Source organism: Stegostoma tigrinum, chromosome 1 (assembly GCF_030684315.1).
Source record: "Stegostoma tigrinum isolate sSteTig4 chromosome 1, sSteTig4.hap1, whole genome shotgun sequence".
NCBI classification, from domain to species: domain Eukaryota; kingdom Metazoa; phylum Chordata; class Chondrichthyes; order Orectolobiformes; family Stegostomatidae; genus Stegostoma; species Stegostoma tigrinum.
In genome coordinates, this window is record NC_081354.1 from 85,302,159 (window position 1) to 85,321,189 (window position 19,031).

General features: G+C 40.4%; 1 protein-coding gene across 6 annotated transcripts in view; it reads left to right on the plus strand.

The window, feature by feature from the left end:
• Positions 1–19,031, plus strand: part of slit2 (slit homolog 2 (Drosophila)) — a 448,496-nt gene that overhangs the window by 1,872 nt on the left and 427,593 nt on the right. For all 6 annotated transcript variants that reach the window (XM_048546634.2, XM_059646918.1, XM_048546670.2 and 3 more), the window contains exons 2-3: positions 1,230–1,301; positions 2,502–2,573. In XM_048546634.2, coding sequence (XP_048402591.1) covers positions 1,230–1,301; positions 2,502–2,573 — 144 coding nt within the window. The remainder of the gene's footprint in view (positions 1–1,229; positions 1,302–2,501; positions 2,574–19,031) is intronic.

The following is a 19,031-nucleotide window of genomic DNA, read 5'->3' on the forward strand; positions in this document are numbered from 1 at the left end:
TTTGAACATGTCTCGATTAATTACATAATGTACATTTGAGAAAGCGATATCCAAACGCGCTACATAAATGTGCCTAAAATGAAACATATTGTAGCGCTTTACAGATGGGAGCGTGGAGTTCAGAATCGTGCTCCTGGGCGCAGCCTCCCCCCCGTTAATCACTGACAGCCTTTCGCTTAGAATATTAACTGAAATAGCGCAGTTCGTTCTGTGCAAAGGCACCGAGCCTTCGAGTAGGTCTGAAAGAATTGTGCCCGTATTGTTGAGCTTATTTGGCGAGTTTTTAAGTGGTCTCGGATGCTTGCCGAGATTGGATTTCAAGAGCTCACTGCGCTGTCAAAAGTCTACATTTGCACACAACTGATAGAGACGCATGCCTTTCTATCAAAACGCATTCTTTTCCTCTCTGAAATCCGACATGACAGTGGAAGTTTCCTGCATTTCCTGTGCTGTATGTTTCACTTCAAAAAGAAACACCGGTATGAAATATTCCCAAGGTAAGGGTCTCGCTTTCATACTGATTTCCCTCGCGGAAATACACAATTTGCCGCAAACGGCGACTTCCATATTTTGTTTGGTGAGCAGCGCTAACAGTTTAACACCTCCCCTTCCTCTCCTTTTGAGGAGATTAAGAATCGGCGTTTTGGTAGATGGCTATCAACTGGTAATAATTTTAAAAAGTAATAAAAGTAATGGTTTTCAACTTTAGTCACATACAGCAATTCTTCCGCCCCAAACACATTCATCTTGCTGCAGCCAGATCCCTTCCAAAACCTGATTTCTTTGAGAGTTTCTGTGGCTTCTAATTCTACCCACAAATTGCTGAAACAACTGTTGGTCCCAGCTTGTGAAATTTACAGCTAAAAACACAGGCTGTCTGAATTGGTAGAAGGGCCAGTTTCGCTCTCTTTCAGCAACTGGTTTCAATATTCTCAGGCCAGTCATTATTTACTGACTCCTAATTTTAATTTTGCTTGTAGAAGCATGATAGGGATTGCCTTACAGGAGAGTCTTTTAATTCTGAGACCTTCGCCTCTTTAGCGTGTGAGGCCAGGGAGACATTGTTGGAGGACACTGTACTCATAAACATTTCAGATGGATGTGAAAATGACTTGAGTGTTGAAGAATCAATAATGGCAACAAGTTGGGTATGCTTCAGGAAAGGATACGTGAGTCTGCCTTGGTACCTCTCTTTGCTTCATTGTCAAATACTTTTTCTTTCCTTTCAGGGATTTGAATGGGAACAACATCACAAGAATCACCAAATCAGCCTTCTCAGGATTGAGACATATGCGAGTTCTGTAAGTCCAGATCTTTCTGTTGCAAAGTCTCACAATACAGTTTTGCTACTATTTACTTGCAGGCTGTGTTATTTGAAAAAAAAGTTTGATATTTAATTATGCTTTGCAATACCCTTTTTGAATGAACTGTAAGAATAAAGTGTTGTTCAAATTAGCACAAGGCAGGGACAGCAGTGATTGTGTGCTATAAATCTAGACCATTACACACTTAATGTTGCTCTCCCATCTGGTTACTAACATTGAAAAATTCTGCAGGAAGATGTTATTAATTTTGGAAGTTAGAAATTGACGTATATGGCATAACTGAAATGATGCCATGGGATACCTTATCCAATGCCTATCTAATGATCAAGCTACTTGCTGTTTTGACAATTTAATAGTAATATGACAGTGCACACTCTGCTGGGCCATAACTGACCCTGTTTTTAAGGTCCTTGCTTCACTTGTTTGTTGTGAGTGGACAATAGTATTTATTCACCAATTTCAGAAAATTGACACAAGCAAGTTCTATTCATTGAGTACACACAGGGACGCAGCCAGTGTCAAACATTTTTGAATGAGATAACTCTCAAAGGTTGGAACAAGATTTTGGCACCAGATCAATAAAAACAATTTTTAATCCTAATCCTAATGCACCTTTTAAATAAATATTTCTGTATTAGAACACACATATGTTTCTTTTGACAAATACATTGTTAATTGCTCCATGTGAAATATGTTAGCATTAGAAAATAATACTCACAATTTATACTCGAAAGTGCTGGTTGACTTGTCATTCTGTAGCAAATGTGTACACATACTCAACATGAATACTGCTCGCTTTGTCTGCTTTTTTTTTGCTACAACAACTTAAAGCACTCTGTTATCGACAAATGTGTTTTTTTCACATATCTTTGCCTTTGCTATTGGCCTAGAAACCAAACTCAAAATCCCATTTGAAATGCTTTCCTCCTCCCTCCCCCACCCATACATATTTTCTGTGCTGCACATGTAGCTGGATGGGTTTCAGGTGTCAGTATCAGGCAGAGCAAATTGGATGTGAAATCTCAAACGTGCGTACGATATGCTGTGAATAAAGACAAGCCAACCCACAGTCTGCTGTTAATGTTTGAAATGTAGTCATTCGAGGTGTTAATGGCTGCCTGCTTGTTCGTTACATTAAGATGCCATGGCTTCAATTTTCTGTCATCTGCTTCACAGACAGCTCATGGAAAACCAAATAACCACCATTGAGAGGGGAGCCTTTCAGGATCTGAAGGAGCTGGAAAGACTGTAAGTATTGTCAATAGCTGAAGTACCAAGGCAACTTCCCAGGAAGCTAAGAATTTAAATTTAGTCATTAGTACTACATAGCCAGAAGAAATCAAACGCAGGACGTGAACAGAACATACTTCTCACTTTATAATCTCATGGTTTTTTTTAGGCTTCAGCATGCCTCTTATTTTGTTCCTGAATTTCTCCTGTGTCTGTTACCATGTTACATGATTTAGAACAAGTTTAGTCTAACAAAAAGTCCTAATAATTGGTCAGTGATAATGGGAACTGCAGATGCTGGAGAATCCAAGATAATGAAATGTGAGGCTGGATGAACACAGCAGGCCCAGCAACATCTGCTGGGCCTGCTGTGTTCATCCAGCCTCACATTTCAATAATTGGTCAGTCTTTTGTTTCAGTAGCTTTGCAAATTGACTTGTTTGGATTTTCCTCAGCAAATTATTTGAGATTAAACATCGAAGTACCAATTTACTTGTAAAAGTTTTAGTTTCAGTGGATACTATGCACATGAGTGAAGTGCAAACTCACAGAAAATCGACCCTCATCTTGTACCTGGAATATTTAAATTGCTGGCCATGGCTTCAGCTGCCTAAACCCGGTGGTGTGGAATTTCTTTTCTCAATCTGTCTGCCTCTGTATCCTTTAAAATGCTCCCTAAAAGCTGTGTCTTTGATCAAGCTTTTGGTTACTTCTATAATATCCTTTAGGTTAATATTAGTATGCCACAGGCTAAATAAATATGACCATAAGACCATAAGACATAGGAGTGGAAGTGACGCCATTCGGCTCATTGACTCCACTCTGCCATTTAATCATGGCTGATAGGCTTTTTAACTCCACTTCCCTGCACTCTCACTGTAACCCTTGATTCCTTGCGAGATCAAGAAATGTAAAATGTGAAGGGAAAAGTATCGGCTGTTGCAATGCTTCATACTTGGAAATGTTGTCAGAAAAAAATACATGATGTCTTGGGCAGAATTTTGTTGCAGCAGCAAGTGTCCTGATAGTGAGACTGGAAGTGAGCAGGATATGCTCATGGAGTCTGAATGACTAGTCATGCATTATAGTAATTGTGACCAGCTCGTCAGCCTTGCAGAGTTGAGGGACGCGATCAGTTGTGAGGTGGTGGTAGACAAGACGTTTCTAACCTTGTTATTACCTCATGAAGATCGGGGTGCCATATTTAATTAGTGCCTAGACAAGTATTCATTCTGTACGAGCCAAGAACATCATTCTTTCTGTTTGAGAGGAGGAGTTCAAACTCGAACAGCTGATCACCTCTCTAAATGCCACACTTGGACCTCTGGAGACGCCATCATGCTGGACCCTCCCTCAGTCACCTTTAACCTTCCGTTCATCACCCTTATTCATTCTTCCATCACCCTAACCCTGCCGTGCATAACCCTTGAGCCAATATCCTTGTTCACCTATCAAGATATCTCATTGTCACGATAGAGCTGCTCCCACTCACATTGGACTGGTTCCCCTAACGTTCTAGACCTTCCAGCCATCACCCTCGACTCTGCCTTTATCTCCTAAGACTTGCCCTTTGTTACATTTGACTCACATATCTCACTACTGAGTTGCCTTCAATTGCACTTGCTCTCCCTTTCATCATGCCTGAGTTGTCTGTGACAGAGATTGACCATGCTGCTTGTCCCCTATGATTTCTCCTTGGGCCTCCCTCCCTCAGATGGCCATTTCCTTACTTTCCTTTTTATTTGCCAGCTGAGCTCAATGCAGCAGCTCAGTCTTGCCTCCAAAAGTTCCACAAAGTTCACATACAAGAAAGGTTAGTTCCCACTCACTACAAATCCATCAAGGGGACTACCCCATTTGCTGCATGCCACCTTCACACAGATGTACATCCAAAGGCATGTGTTTCTCATTCACTGCAGACTTAATTGCAAAGGTACAATTAAATTTGCTGACCATCTGTTTTAATAAAAATGCATGACATGCTAACACATTCAAATAGGTTCCTGCTGCTTGCTGAACCACATTCGGCCTATAATCCTCTGACAATTTACTTTCCAGTTTTTAACCTGCCACTGGGAAATTGACATTTTGCCTCCTGTCTCGTTTCTTGCTTCTGTGAGCTTCACTAGATTTCAGCTCTTGTAGCACTCATAATGCAAAGTTTAATTTATCAAGCTACATTATAAAATTGGGGCACAAATCTATTTGAATCAATATATGAAACATATTGTTTCATTTAAGAGATGAGGGCATAATTAATTTCCCAGAATCAACCAGATTGCTGTGGGTCTGGAGTTACTCGTAGACAAGACCAGGTAAGGATGTCAGTTTCCTTCCCTAAAAAAGATTAGTGAACCAAATGGTATTTTTCCCAACAACCAATGCGTTGTCATCAATAGACTCATAATTCCAGATTTTTATTCGGTTTAAACTTGGGTCACCATAACATTACGTGGGTCTCTAGATTAACAATCCATGATGATACCATTAGGACACCACCTCCCCTACTAGTTACCTCCTGGTATTGCTGATGTGGAAGCTTCAGGCATGGAGTGAGTGCATCTTTATATTTACTGACCTGACACTGCAGATTTATTTCTCACTAAGAAATTATAATTGATTCTTGAACTCTTTATTAATCCATCAATGCAAAAGTGAAGACTTGTACTATTAAAGGATGATTCCAAACCCAATGTGAAGCTTAAGTTGGATTGAATCCAGTGGTATTTCTTATGGAGAGCCTTGCACTTTGTACTGGGAGATCATTTGACAAATAAATATGGCATCTTCCTCTGCTATTACTTTTTTTTTAAATTTTGCATTTCTATTGCATTCTAGATTTCTTTTACTGTGCCCAGAGTCAGAGGAATCTTGGAATTGAAATTGAAAGAGTGCTGAGACCAAAACAGGCACTAGGCAGAAAGCTGTGGGAGGGGACAAATGAGAAAGCTTGAAGTGGTGAAGGTTGCACCAGGAGTTGAGTTGGAATGAAAAATGATGTGTTTATGCTATAACTTAATGTCCATCTCAGCATGTTATCTTATAAACTGCAATAAGGGGAAGGATCAGTTATCTTGCTTTTAATAGTACTAATTAAGGTATATTTTTTATAACATGCATTGCAAGTGTCTGTCCAAAATTACTGGAAGAAGTAGAGTTGAGTTAACATCTTTTTCCAAAACGAGTGGTACCTCAGTATGTTGTTGTAAAGTCAGCCTTGACTGTGTTGCCCAAATTCTAAACTGAGGCATGAACCTGCAAATATTTGACCTAGAGGTAATAGTGCTACTGACTAATTCAAATTAATTAAATTGCTGGCAAAGACATGAATTGTTCATGTTGATGTTTAGGAGATTGAAGTCGGTAACAGTGTAGAAGTGTGTATGTGGTTGTGGCATTTTTAATCTGGATGACAGTCTGCCTGATTAACCTGTAATGTTTGCTCAGGAGGAGAGAGCTTTTAATAACATACATTAGCGATATCACCAATGAAAGTAGATGATCCATTGTGTATCCAGTTTATGTAACATGTTTGTACTGATTATCTGCTCACTAACATCACCCTTAATGAGGGGCTATTCCTTTCCCTTCAGTGCAAATGAATTGCGAAAGCAAAATGCAGCAACATTCAGTTAAAAGTTGCCTCTGCCAGATGAAAGATCTGTATTTTCTGGTACTTAACTGTAGAATGAAAGGGTACTATTACCTGAATTTTATTCTGTAGCAAATGTGGCAGGATGTATCTAGAGAGAAATAGAGTTAACATTTCAAGTTGAATGTGACTGGCCTTCAAAACCTCTTCTTGTGCTCTGAAGAAGAGTCATACTTGACTCAAAATATTAACGCTGATTTTCTCTCCACAGTTGCTGCTAGAGATGCTGAATGTTTCCAGTGTTTTTTTTTCTTCTTTACTTTCAGATTTCTGGCATCTGCAATATTTTGCATTCACATAAACATCACCAACATTGCTGTCTGGGAGATTTCCTAGTTACAAGCATTGTTGTTTGGTTACTAAAGTACATTTCATCACTGTATAATCAACACAACTGTTGTATAAGTATATTAGAATAAAGTCTTAAAAACAATGAATTAGTTTTATTCCTCTCTCAGACTAATTATATTGCTGAGCAATGCAGAAGCTGTAGTAATTATATTTAACCTTGTGATTTATAGCTTCTGTTTGTTGCTTTTCAGAGACTATAGAAAATGAAACCTGACATAATGCTGTTCAAAAACGTCACTGAACCTTGATCCGTAATATTGATGCAAACAAATTCAGTACAGATCAGGCTTGATGTATGCGTGTTCTTGCTAGAAAGGACGGGCATTCATTCACACCACCTCAGGGAACTCTAGCATGCTAATTGCCTCACCTGAGCCAGAACCCACCATCCCTTGTGAATGTGCTGAATATTAGTCTAGAATATAAGTACATCTGGTAGAGGTGGTGTTCTATGCAGCTAGATCACATTGGCTGCCTTAACTGTTGACAGTGATCTATAACTGGCAGAACTGAAGTGAAATGTGGGGAATTGAGAAGACTTCCAACTACAGAAGATGATTTAGCGCAGAGCCCCTCTACCTCCAGACAGTCACAGCTATCATTCCCAGAGCACATATTTCATATTTGTTCAGAATAAGCTGTGGAAATTCCCATTGTTAGTGGCTGTCAAGTCAACCTGACATGAAGAGGTTGTTATCTGACAAGCAATTTATCTCTTAAGTGCCTCTGCAATCTGCAAGAAGATTCTCTAGAAGTTTGTATTAATTTGTAATGAGTTTTCATCATATTTCTTCACCTTCACTTCAAGAAGGAATTGAATTGTAATTTCTGGGAGATGTCTTAAACATCTCCTGGCTTGCTGTTTGATTTAAGTAGTTACTTCTCAGTGTAGTAACTGTTGCTCATCCGAGCAGTCTGGGTGTAACTTAAAAAAGATGTTCCCACAAATTCTTTCCATAACACCTTCCATGACCTTGACCAGAACATTAAAATGAGGCACAGTGGGGGTTGGATGCTTCCCCACGGGAGGGAAGGAACTTAGCAGGCATTTCAATTCCTATTAACAATCAGTTCAGGTAGTTTGGGGAGATTTGCTATTTATTTTAGAGTCCCTGCCAATTGTTTCAGTTACATACTGTCTTCTGTTCCTAACTGGGGAGAGAGAGGAGAAAAGGAACTATGGACAGTTTTCTTATGTTGCTTCCCCGTGCTGTCAAATTGAATAATGATTAGAAAGCTGGCTTATCTTACTGAAGACTGGTGTTGACTCTAGTCTGGCACTATGCTCATTTCTGTACTGTCAAATGGATGAATGCATTTTCATGTAGGTAAAAGGAAAAGATGGTATAATTCAAACGTGTGAAAAATTTTAAACACACAGAACATGAAAAAAGAGTAAAACAGAGCAAATAAAGTAGCAACATTAGGATTTTCTTATCAATGATTTGCCACCTTGATGTTGTGGAGAAACCTGTGCATCTTATTACCTTGAGCAAAGCCTTTGGGTACCCCTTGATTTCGAATCGGTTAAGCTGTGACGTCAGTACCAGGAGAGGTGTCAGACAAAATTCAATCCAAAGTGTCCTCAGCAACAGAGCATGCAAAGGAAAACTGCATCACTGCAGCTGTGAAGGCTGTAGTGGCAAATATGACCAGCAGCAGACATAAATGAATGGGAATGAGAAGAGGGGTGGTTAATACAGGACTGAAAGTGTTATATCTGAGCACATGCAGTAGGTGTATTAAGGTAAATGAGCTTGTGCCGCAGATCGAACTTGGCAGGCATGATGTGGTGGGCATCATGGAGACATGTCTGCAAGGGGTTCAGGATTGAGATCTGAATATCTAAGGATATACATCCTGTTGAAAAAATAGGCAGGTGGACAAAGGAGTAAGGCAAAAGAAGGGAAATTATAGGCCTATTAGCCTAACCTCAGTTGTGGTTAAGATTTTAGAGTCCATTGTGATGGATGAGATTTCTGAAAACTTGGAAGTGCACAGAAAATAGGGCAAAGTCAGCGTGGCTTTGTCAAGGGGAGGTCATACCTGACAATTCTGTTAGAATTCTTTAAGGAAGTAACGAGCAGGTTAGACCAAGGACAACCATTGGATGTGATTGACCTGGACTTCAAGAAGGCCTTTGACAAGGTGCTGCATGGAAGGCTGCTGAGTTAAGATAAGGGCCCATGATGATACAGCCAAAGTGCTGCCATGGATAGAAGATTGGCTGTCTGGCAGAAAGCAGAGAGTGTGGTTAAAAGGGTCTTTCTCAGAACGGCAGCCACAAGGGTCAGTTTTGGGTCCACAGCTTTTCATTTTTTACATTACATGATCTAGATGAAGGAACTCAGGGCATCCTGGACAAGTTTGCAGATGATACGAAGATAGGTAGAGGGATAGGCAGTACTGAGGAGGCAGGGAGGCTGCAGAAGGATTTGGACAGGTTAGGAGAGTGGGTAAAGAAGTGGCAGATGGACTACAATGTGGGAAAGTGCGAGGCCTTGCACTTTGGTAAGAAGAATAAAAGCATTGACTATTTTCTAAATGGAGAGAAAATTCAAAAGTCTGAATTGCAAAGAGACTTGGGAGTTCTAGTTCAGGATTCTCTCAAAGTGAACTTGCAGATTGAGTCAGTGGTTAGGAAGGTAAATGCAACTTTGGCATTTATTTTGAGAGGATTTGAATATAAAAGCAGGGATATACTTCTGAGGCTCCATAAGACTCTGATCAGGCAACCATATTTGGTGTATTGTGCGCAGTTTTGGGCCCCATACCTCAGAAAAGATGTACTGGCCCTGGAGCAGGTTCAGAGGAGGCTCGCGGAATGGACCCAGGAATGAAATGCTTAACATATGAGGTACGTTTGAGGACTCTGGGCCTATACTTGATGGAGTTTAGAAGGATGAGTGGGGGAATCTAATTGAAGCTTACAGAATACTGAATGGATTGGACAGAGTGGATGTTGGGAAGACAATTCTCTTGGTGGGAGAGACTTGGAACTGAGGGCACAGCCTTAGAGTAAAGGGAAGGCCATTTAGAACAGAAATAAGAGAAACGTCTTAAGCCAGAGAGTGGTGAATCTGTAGAATTCACTGCCACAGAAGGCTGTGGAAGCCAGGTCATTGAGCACATTTAAGGCAGACATCGATAGGTTCTTCAATGTCAAGGGGATCAAGGGTGTTGAGAAACTTATCAGCCATAATTAAATGGTGGAGCAGACTCGAAGGGCTGAGTAGCCTAATGTCTGCTCCCATGTCTTATGGTCTTATGGCTTCATGTGGACTTCAGTTGGCAGTTGACAATTTTATCTGTGTGGGAAAAAAAAATAACCCTTTCTCCTCACCACACAACACCAACCCCCCCCCCCCCCCCCCCCCCGCCTGACCTTGTGTATTACTTGTGACGTTGCACAACATCATTAATTGAGAACACCAAAAGGGGAAGTTTTCTGAGATAACCTTGTTTATTCATAGCCTAGCATTTTTTTTTATGAATGTCAGCTTGGATGCAGTTGGTCTTTTACACGCTGACAATGTTGGCCATGTTTTTTGTTGAAAAAAGTGTTCATTTTTCTTCAATATTTCCCCCTAATATTTTAGCCTCGTCTTCCCTGTTGGACTCAGCTGGCACATTGTGCTGTGGGTCTCTCCGTGGCCTTAGCAGAACTGGAAACCCCTAATAAGAACTATGTTTCACTTATGGTTCTGGCTAGTTAGCATTGATAGGCTGCTTGTTCATTGTTCTTTGACATTAGAGCCAAACTTGTTCTGACCATATTGTCTGTCTGCTTACATGCATTTAACAGCAAAAATCTGATCCATAAGGGATAGAAACTCTAGCTGACTGAATGTGAATATATTCTGAATTTTAGTAATGGTTTGTGACCAATGGAGAAAGGCCCTCCAGGGTCTTGGAGAAGAGCTTTCTTCGCATCATATTCCTTAACAGCTGAGGAATTATCACAACTATCTTGTAATAAACTGCTGTCTTCTCTATATTCCAATGAAAACTGTCACTACGAATGCTTTCGGAGTTGTGGGAAAACAGTACTCTTAATCAAGTAAATGCTGGAAGCCTGTTTCATCTCATGGGGTATCTGGAATTAGTGGGTGTTGTTCCTTATAAGGGAATTACCATTTAAAACAGAAATAAAGAAGAATTTCTTCACTCAAAAGATTTCAATGTTTTAAATTTTCTTCCCTCGGGAGTAGCAGAGATTGGCTTATTGAATATACTTAGAAATAGATTTTTGATCTAAAAGTGAGTTTGAGGACTTTGGCTCTATACTCGATGGAGTTCAGAAAGATGAGGATGGACAGGTAGAAAAAATGGAGGTACGGTCACAATCAGATTATCCACGGTGTTTTTTTTTCGAATTGCAGAACAAATATGACGGGGTAAATGGCCTACACCTACTCCAATTTCTTATCATCTTATGGTGTTGACAGCAGGGCTGTGAGCTTGAATTCTAGTCACAAATGTTATGAGTTCTAACTGCCCTTACTAGGTGTCTCATACCAATTGAGACCCTGTCTGCAGTGCACAGCAGTTTGTAAGTTTGGCACGGATATTAGCCTCTGCTCTGTTATCAGTACCATGGATAAAATATTAGTCATGCTACTTATTCCAACTGCTCATAATCCTAATTGTTTCACCAAATTGCACCCCTGCAGTTTCCCACCCAGCCAGACAGCCTTTTATTCCTATCTTTTGAACTAATATGTTAGAATTCAAAGAAAATTAAAAGTACACATTTGTTTTTGACACCTGCATACTTTTTTTTGAGGCTACATGCAGTGTTGTCTGGATGACTATGGGACAGTCCTGGGTGGTTGTCTCACACTTTTGAAAAGACCCAAGAACAGTTGATAGGATGCAGAAAATATTCAGCAGAGTGTTTCCAAGGATGAGTTTCAGTTACTGAGAGAGTGAAGAAGAAGGCTGCTTTCCTTGTAAATGGGAATGTTGGGAGAAGATTTGATAAAAATAAACAGAATTATGTTGGACATGGACAGAATATATAGGGAAGGCTCTTCCAACTGGTGGAGGGATCAAGAGGATATTGGTTTGAGGAAATTGGCAAAACAATCAATAGTGACATGAGGGAAAACATTTTCATTGTTTCGGATCTGGAATGTGCTGCTGATACTGTGCTGTAGGCAGATTCAATCAAGGCTTTCAGAACAGAATTGGATTATTAGCTGGAAAGGAAGAATGTGCAAAGCTATTGGGAGAAATCTGGATAGTAGCATTGAGTAAATGGTTCCTTTGGGGAGGCACGAACAGACGCGATGGGTAAATAGCATCCGCTCTGCTGTAAGTAATCTGAGATTTTGTGACATTTTGTGCCTTTTCAATTAAAAGAGGAGATTTTGGCAAGAAAACACAGCAAAAGAGACAGTGAAGGATAAGAAGAAGAGGAAAACATAAAAAAGGAACAGGCTGCTTGAGAAAGCAGAAATAAATTTGACCTGACATCAATTTAAAAAGCACTCAATACTGCTGTCTGCTAATCTGCAGCTTGTACTGCTTGTTTTGGATATAATAGAGCTTGAATTATTTTCTTTCAGTCCTTTAATGACTTTCTTTTATGTGGTTTAGAAGTGTCAGACAATCAATGATAGCAAAATAATCCAATTTTTTAAAACCTAGAATTTCCAAACCCTGAATCCACAACAGATGTTGATGAGGAGGTTTAAATAAGATTTTATTCAATGGGGAAAACTAAGTGGAAGTGACAAATAGAACATCTTTCCGACCAAAAAAAAAGGAGTTAAATTTGGGTGGCACGGTGGCGCAGTGGTTGGCACTGCAGCCTCACAGTGCCAGGGACCTGGGTTCAATTCCAGCCTCGGGTGACTGTCTGTGTGGAGTTTGCACAGTCTCCCCGTGTCTGAGTGGGTTTCCTCTGGGTGCTCGGGATTCCTCCTACAGTCCAAAGATGTGCAGGCTAGGTGGATCGGCCATGCTAAATTGCCCATAGTGTTCAGGGGTGTGTGGGTTACAGGGGAATGGGTCTGGGCGGGATGCTTCAAGGGGCAGTGTGGACTTGTTGGGCTGAAGGGCCGGTTTCCACACTGCAGGGAATCTAATCTAAAGTACTCATTGGTCATAATGTTGGCATTTGTGTACCATTGTTTGACAAAAAGAGGTGAATAGCACTGCTGTGCTCAAGATTACAAATCAGAATCATATCATGTTTATGGATTGCAATGAATCTTGCAACATTTTTGGGATTTTGTACATTGGGAAAACAAAATAATTTAATTTTGCATAGCACCTTTATCTTTATAAAACAACGTAGACTGCTTCACAAGAGCATTTTAAACCAAATCCCAACCAACCACCCTGGGTCTTGATGATCTTTTCAGCACGTGTTTAGTTTAAATTCCAGAGGGAGGCTTTAGTGAGCCAACTGTTTTGCGTTGACGTTACTAAATTTGGCATTTTTTTGCAGACAGCAGAATTGTATATCCAGTTTTTCATATAATCTGGAATTTGACTTCAGGGTCAGAGATTGGCTTACAAATGTCAGACTTCTGGAATTAAACTAGTGCCAGGAAAAGATCAGTTTTAAAGGGATAACATTTGCATCACTTTAAAAATGATGGATTAATGAAAGTCACGATCAATCACTTATTGAAATCACTTATGGAAATTCTCAGACTCAGCTCGTGTGAGACTGAGATATAAATTAGAAAGAATCAACATTGCTGGAATGCTTGACTATATTTTAACAGAGATAAAGCTTAACAGCCACAATATGCAGGATTGGCCCTTTAAATTGTTTATGCAGAAGCATCATGAAAATAAGGAGGTGATCCAGCCCCTTTTAAAATACCAAGGATTCCAGCGAAATGTGGAAAGATTGCTTGATGACAGTTTGAAAACAAAAGACCTTGGGAGTAATCTCTTCTCCATCTCATTGTGCTGAGATAATGCTATAATTCCCAACTAGAACTGAATCATTCTGATACTTGATCCTCTCTCCGATAATGCATAGAAGTTGATTAATTAGTGGAAGCTGAGTGATGGGCTGTATATTAGGCAATCTCAGTTTGTCTGACATAGTGTTCAAATGGGAAGTGGAGAACGGGGGTGGAGGTGGGTGAGGTTGAAGAACAGACTGAAGGACAAAAAGCTATACTCAACATCACTTGATGAAGGATGTGAACTACCACTTTTTTTTAACAGGGTGTTAGGTTTTAAAACAAGGAACCATATGTGAATGTGATGGTGAGACCCCTCCCCACTTCAAAACTTTCCCTGCTTTTGTGAAATGAAGTTTGTTTCTCTGCTGAAGCATTGCTGACGCTTACATTAAAAAGGTGGTATTGTGTTCCAAAGAATTTGACCATGAGGATATCTGTTGTTTTTACTTTGTTCAGCTCGTTTTATTTTTCTATTATACCATTCAATAAAACAAATCTTCAAGAGTCTTCTTATAAAGAGAAAAGTGGGTGTGTTGCTGTAGAAACTGTTGAGAGTTGGAAAGAAATAATTTCCTTTATCTGCCTGAATCTATTGTGCGTAGAAAACACAATAGATAGCAGTGTTCTTCCACATCAGTGTTGTAAATAGCCATTCCCACATGATATAAACACATAAACTGTCTTTGAGGTAATGATGGAATCCTCCTTCTCCTTCTGGCTATAGAGATAGGCATTCGGGTTAGAATGGTTCTTCTTGGTGACGATTGACACTTCTCACAATCTCTGTTGGTACAAAGTGAATTCTGAACAATGCATTCAGAGGGTGTTCAGGAAGGCCTGCTTTCATTCTTGCATAAAGTATAAAAGTACAGATATAATATTTAATGACAGGTTTTCTTGAAATGCACATTAGTTTATTTACCTGGATCTTCCTTTGCGAGTTCTGTGAACAACATGGATGAAACTGGGGCAATGTCACTTCGGAGCTGGATGGTGGGGGCTTTCAGTAGTTTTGAGTGTATATACAGCTGGTATGTGCCCCAGCTACTATCCAGTATGGAGAAATGCCTGATGTCTTTGTATTATTCATGAAAGATACAATTGAGCCAACACTTACTGTTATAAAACCTCTGGCCCCTAGATCTTTAATTATGATGTATTGACAAAGTCACATTCTTAAAAATATCAGCTGTGGCTCAGTGGAACAGAGGCATTTCTCCTTCGTGTCATGACCAATATTCACACCTCCACCAACATCATTCAGACTGAGTTGTGCAGGAGGCTAAATTTGGATAGTTACTGAAATGGGCATAGAAATCACCAACTCCAGTGAGCATTGGTAGGACACATGGGCAGGAACTGGGACCAAGACTGTCTGGCACTTCTTAATGCTAGCCTGGATTAAAACCAGCCTGTACCGATTAAAAGGGGAGGTGCATTACAGCCAGACTAAATGGTAGGAGTATGGATTAAAGAGAATATGACCTTGAAAAGTGTGACAGATCGCAGTGAGTACCCTTCAAAGATCTCCAATGCTATGGTTGAAGTCTAAGTGGAGGAAACTGAAGGGAAAAGAGTTGTCATGTGTCTGTGGTGGAAGATGAGACCCACAGGCACACTAGTGAAAGGAATCGGGAGCTGATAACAATGGAATCAAGACGCGTGGACCTGGATGTGTTGCTGCATGAAGTGCAAGTATCTCACATGAGTGGTTAAAGCCAGTGAATGTATTATTAAAGTCCACCAACTGCACCAAGTGGCTCAGCCAGTACTCCAAACATCACACTGGGAAGACACACCATCAAGAATTGCTGTCAATCAGAACTCGTACCTTGCATTCCTTTGCTTCACTTCTGTCTGATACACTGAGAATTGCTGCAAGTTTCACACCCACCATTCACAGGATGAATGCACTGCCAAGTTATTCATTCATGACAGCCAAACAGACTGCATGACACTCACCTGTACACATCCTTCTGTCTTGCGGGCCAATGCACTGCACAAGATACAGTAGAGAAAGGGCCTCACTGCATTTCTTAAAACTTGTGTAAAAAGGATCAAGAGATGGTCCTTGCAATTATTGGCATGCCCATTGTTCAGCATGTGACTGGCAGCAAGGTCAAACCATCAAAGATGAAGGTATCCCGGACTTAATCCTGCTGCACATATCCTACTTGCCTCTGTCATTCCAGACTGTCTTCTCATTTACAAACTGCAGATTATTTAGGCAAGTGCCCCTTAGGTTCTCTCTAGCCATGCTCCCCTCTTTGCAAACTTACCATTTCCTGCTCAGTTACACAGGAGTGGTATCCTGACCAGATAGTGGGCAAACACCATGTAGATAGAAGCAATGAAGGTAAGACACCATCACCTGAATTCAGACCACACAGCCACCAAACTTTGGTCTTAAAATTTAGGTACACACTTTTGCTGTGGAGCCACAGAGGTATTGATGTCTACAACACAGAAAAAGGCCCTTTGGCTCATCATGCTAGTTATTAACGAACACTTAACCATTCTCATCCTAAGCTCCAGCACTTGTATGTCTTAGCTTCACAAGTGTGTATCTAAATATTTCTAAATGTTATGTGTGGACTGAAGCCAGTGCAGCGATGAGAATAGAGCAGGTGCCAGCATAAAAAGGAGCAAGTTCACACAGTGCAGTGGACTTAAATGAGTACTTTGGCAGGGAAGCCTAAAGAAAACTAATGATAAGTAGGCACATTTGAATGTTTGATGCATTGGGAACCCTATCAGAAAGGTGAATCCAGCAGTAAAGTAACATTGGGCTTTGTGCAGTGGTGGAGTATGTCTTTTCCAGTGTGGAAATGGTGACCAACTGTTTGAGAAAACCTTTGCATATAGCTAGGATGTAGTGCCAATGACAGTGGAACATTATATTCTTGTCAAGCAAGATCATACTGTTACCATGGTAGTTGTTGATTACTATGGAAGTTGTAGGCTCTCATGGGACTGTCCAAAAGATCACCAGCATTTTTGAGGTGTGGCCCCAGGCAGCATCAGTGGCATCATAAAGCTCGAACCTGCTGTCCTTTCTCAGGAAAACAGTGATCCTCTCCCATCACTGTCACCAGGAAATGATCAGTTACCTCTCAGGCAGTCAACCAGCCCACTGCTGCCCATGCTGGGATGGTGCAATCTAGAGATGGTTCTTCAAGACCAATAAATGGTTTGGATCAGCTTCCCAGAGAATTTTCAGTCTCCCTAATGAAAATCAGTGGCCTTCCACTGTCCATGGTGCAGTAACTGGGAGATGAGAGTATGAGGGTAGGGCATGGGTCAGAAAAAAAACAAGCAATAAAGGAATACCTGGATGGTTGTCTTTTGCATGGTATTTTTGGATGATTTTATGTACAAATTTGGATTTTCTATTTTGTGTTTGCTTTTGTTTTTACTTCTTGGCCAAGTGGACTCTATGTTGGTCAGTGTCAGAAAGAAGATAATTAGTGGGATTGTTAATAAATGAGGAATTAGTGTTGTGGTTGCCTGTATTACATGGATACTTTCTTCATAGATAGCACAGGTATAATGGAATTGACCAAATTACGTCCTCCTTTCCACTACCTCTTTCATCTCGTTATCTTCCTGCTCTGAAAGTCTTTGTTGTATGGATGGTGATGATGAGGTTTTGCCTTGTCCATCAGACTACCATGAATTTTGACACCTATTCTGTCACGTACTGTAAGAAGTCCATCACAGTTTGCCAAACAGCAAGGGCATTATTTCAGCACAATATGGTCTGCTGTCACATTTTGTCTGGGATCATGAATTTCATTGTATTATATACTGTGTATACGTGTCACACAGCAGATTAATGAGCTGTGTCTCATTGAATAGGAGCTAGCACCCAGAAAATACCTTTTGGTATCTTGTAGGGACTTATTTTTCAATCTGCCTGTGGGACATGCGTGTCACTGGCTAGCCAACATTTATTGCACATCTCCAGTTTGCCTTGACAAGGTGATGGTGAGCTGTCTTTTTGGACCACTGCAGCCCAGGTACTGTGGGTTGTTATGCTCTATGGAACCCTTTTTGATTCTCACTTAGAGCAGAATGGAGAGATGTGGCATCAATAAAGCAAGGTGTGAGTAGCCAGAGACATTCTGCATCATGTTTAGCTTTCTTTTTGATAAAGGATTCAGCTTACAAACAATAAATGTCATATTTTGGCACTGGAGGTGGCTATTTTTCATTCTGAAGGTGCTGCCAGACTTGCTCAGTTTCTCTAGCACTTCCTGCTTTTATTACAGATTTTCAACATCTCCAATTTTGCTTTTACATGAAGGTTCATGCTGTCCTTGGCCTGTTCTGAGGTTACGTTTACGGTTGCAGCAGAGATTGCACTTTGCTTACTATCAGTTTGGAGAATTGCTTCCTGAATATTTTGAATCTGCAGTTAAGAAACATTCACTGCTTTTTCTACTCCCACTTCTTGAGGCTTAAACTGTGAGGAATGACTTCTGATCATTCCCCATTTGATGTTGCATTCCAAGGGAAATGTCCACTGGTTACCCATGCCTCATAACAACTTCATTTGCAGAAGCATTGAAGTCACAGAGTCACAGAATTGTGATGGCCCAGAAAGAGGCTATTTGGCCCATCATACCTAAGCTGGCTCTTCAAATGAGCACCACTTCCCAGTGCCAATCTCTTGCTTTTCCCCCATATCCTTGCACACTATTTCCATCCAAATAATCATCCAACACCCTCTTGAATGTCTCAGTTGAAATTGCCTCCACTACTTTTATAGGCAATGCATTCCATACACTAAACAGTTGCTGACTGAAAAGTATTTGTCTCAATCACTCTTGCTTTTTATGCACATCACTTTAAATCTGGTCCTCTGGTTCTTGTTCCTTTTACAAGCAGAAACAATCTCCCCATTCCTCTGACCAGACCATTTGCACCTTGCTGAGCATATAGATACATTCAGGAGTACCTAGTTTTGTATACAAATTCATAATCATCATATGATGAAGCAAATTTGGCTTTTGGTGACATCTTATGTCATTTGGTTGTGCAGTAACATTGCCTGTACACACCTGTACTGCATCTAATATGATTTTATTTGTAAATAGAGTCATAGAGTCATATAGCACAGAAACAGACCCTACAATCCAACTCGTCCATGCCAACCAAGTTTCTCAAACTAAACTCATCCCATTTGCTTACATTTGGCCTCTAAACCTTTCCTATTCATGTACCTTTTTAATGTTGTAACTGCACCTGCACCTACCACATCCTTTGCCAGTTCATTCCACGTATAAATCACCCTCTGGTCTTTTTAAAATCTTTCTCCTTTCACCTTAAAAATTGCCGCTAATTTTTGAACTCCCCCACGTTAGGGAAAAGACTATGCTCCTCATGATTTTAAAAACCTCTACAAGGTCGCCCCTCAAGCTCCCATGCTCCAGTGAAACAAGTCTCAGCCTAACCAGTCTCTCCTTGTAACTCAAATCCTCTAACTGCTTTTCTGAGCCTTCTCCAATTTAGCAATATTCTTTCTGTAGTAGTACAACC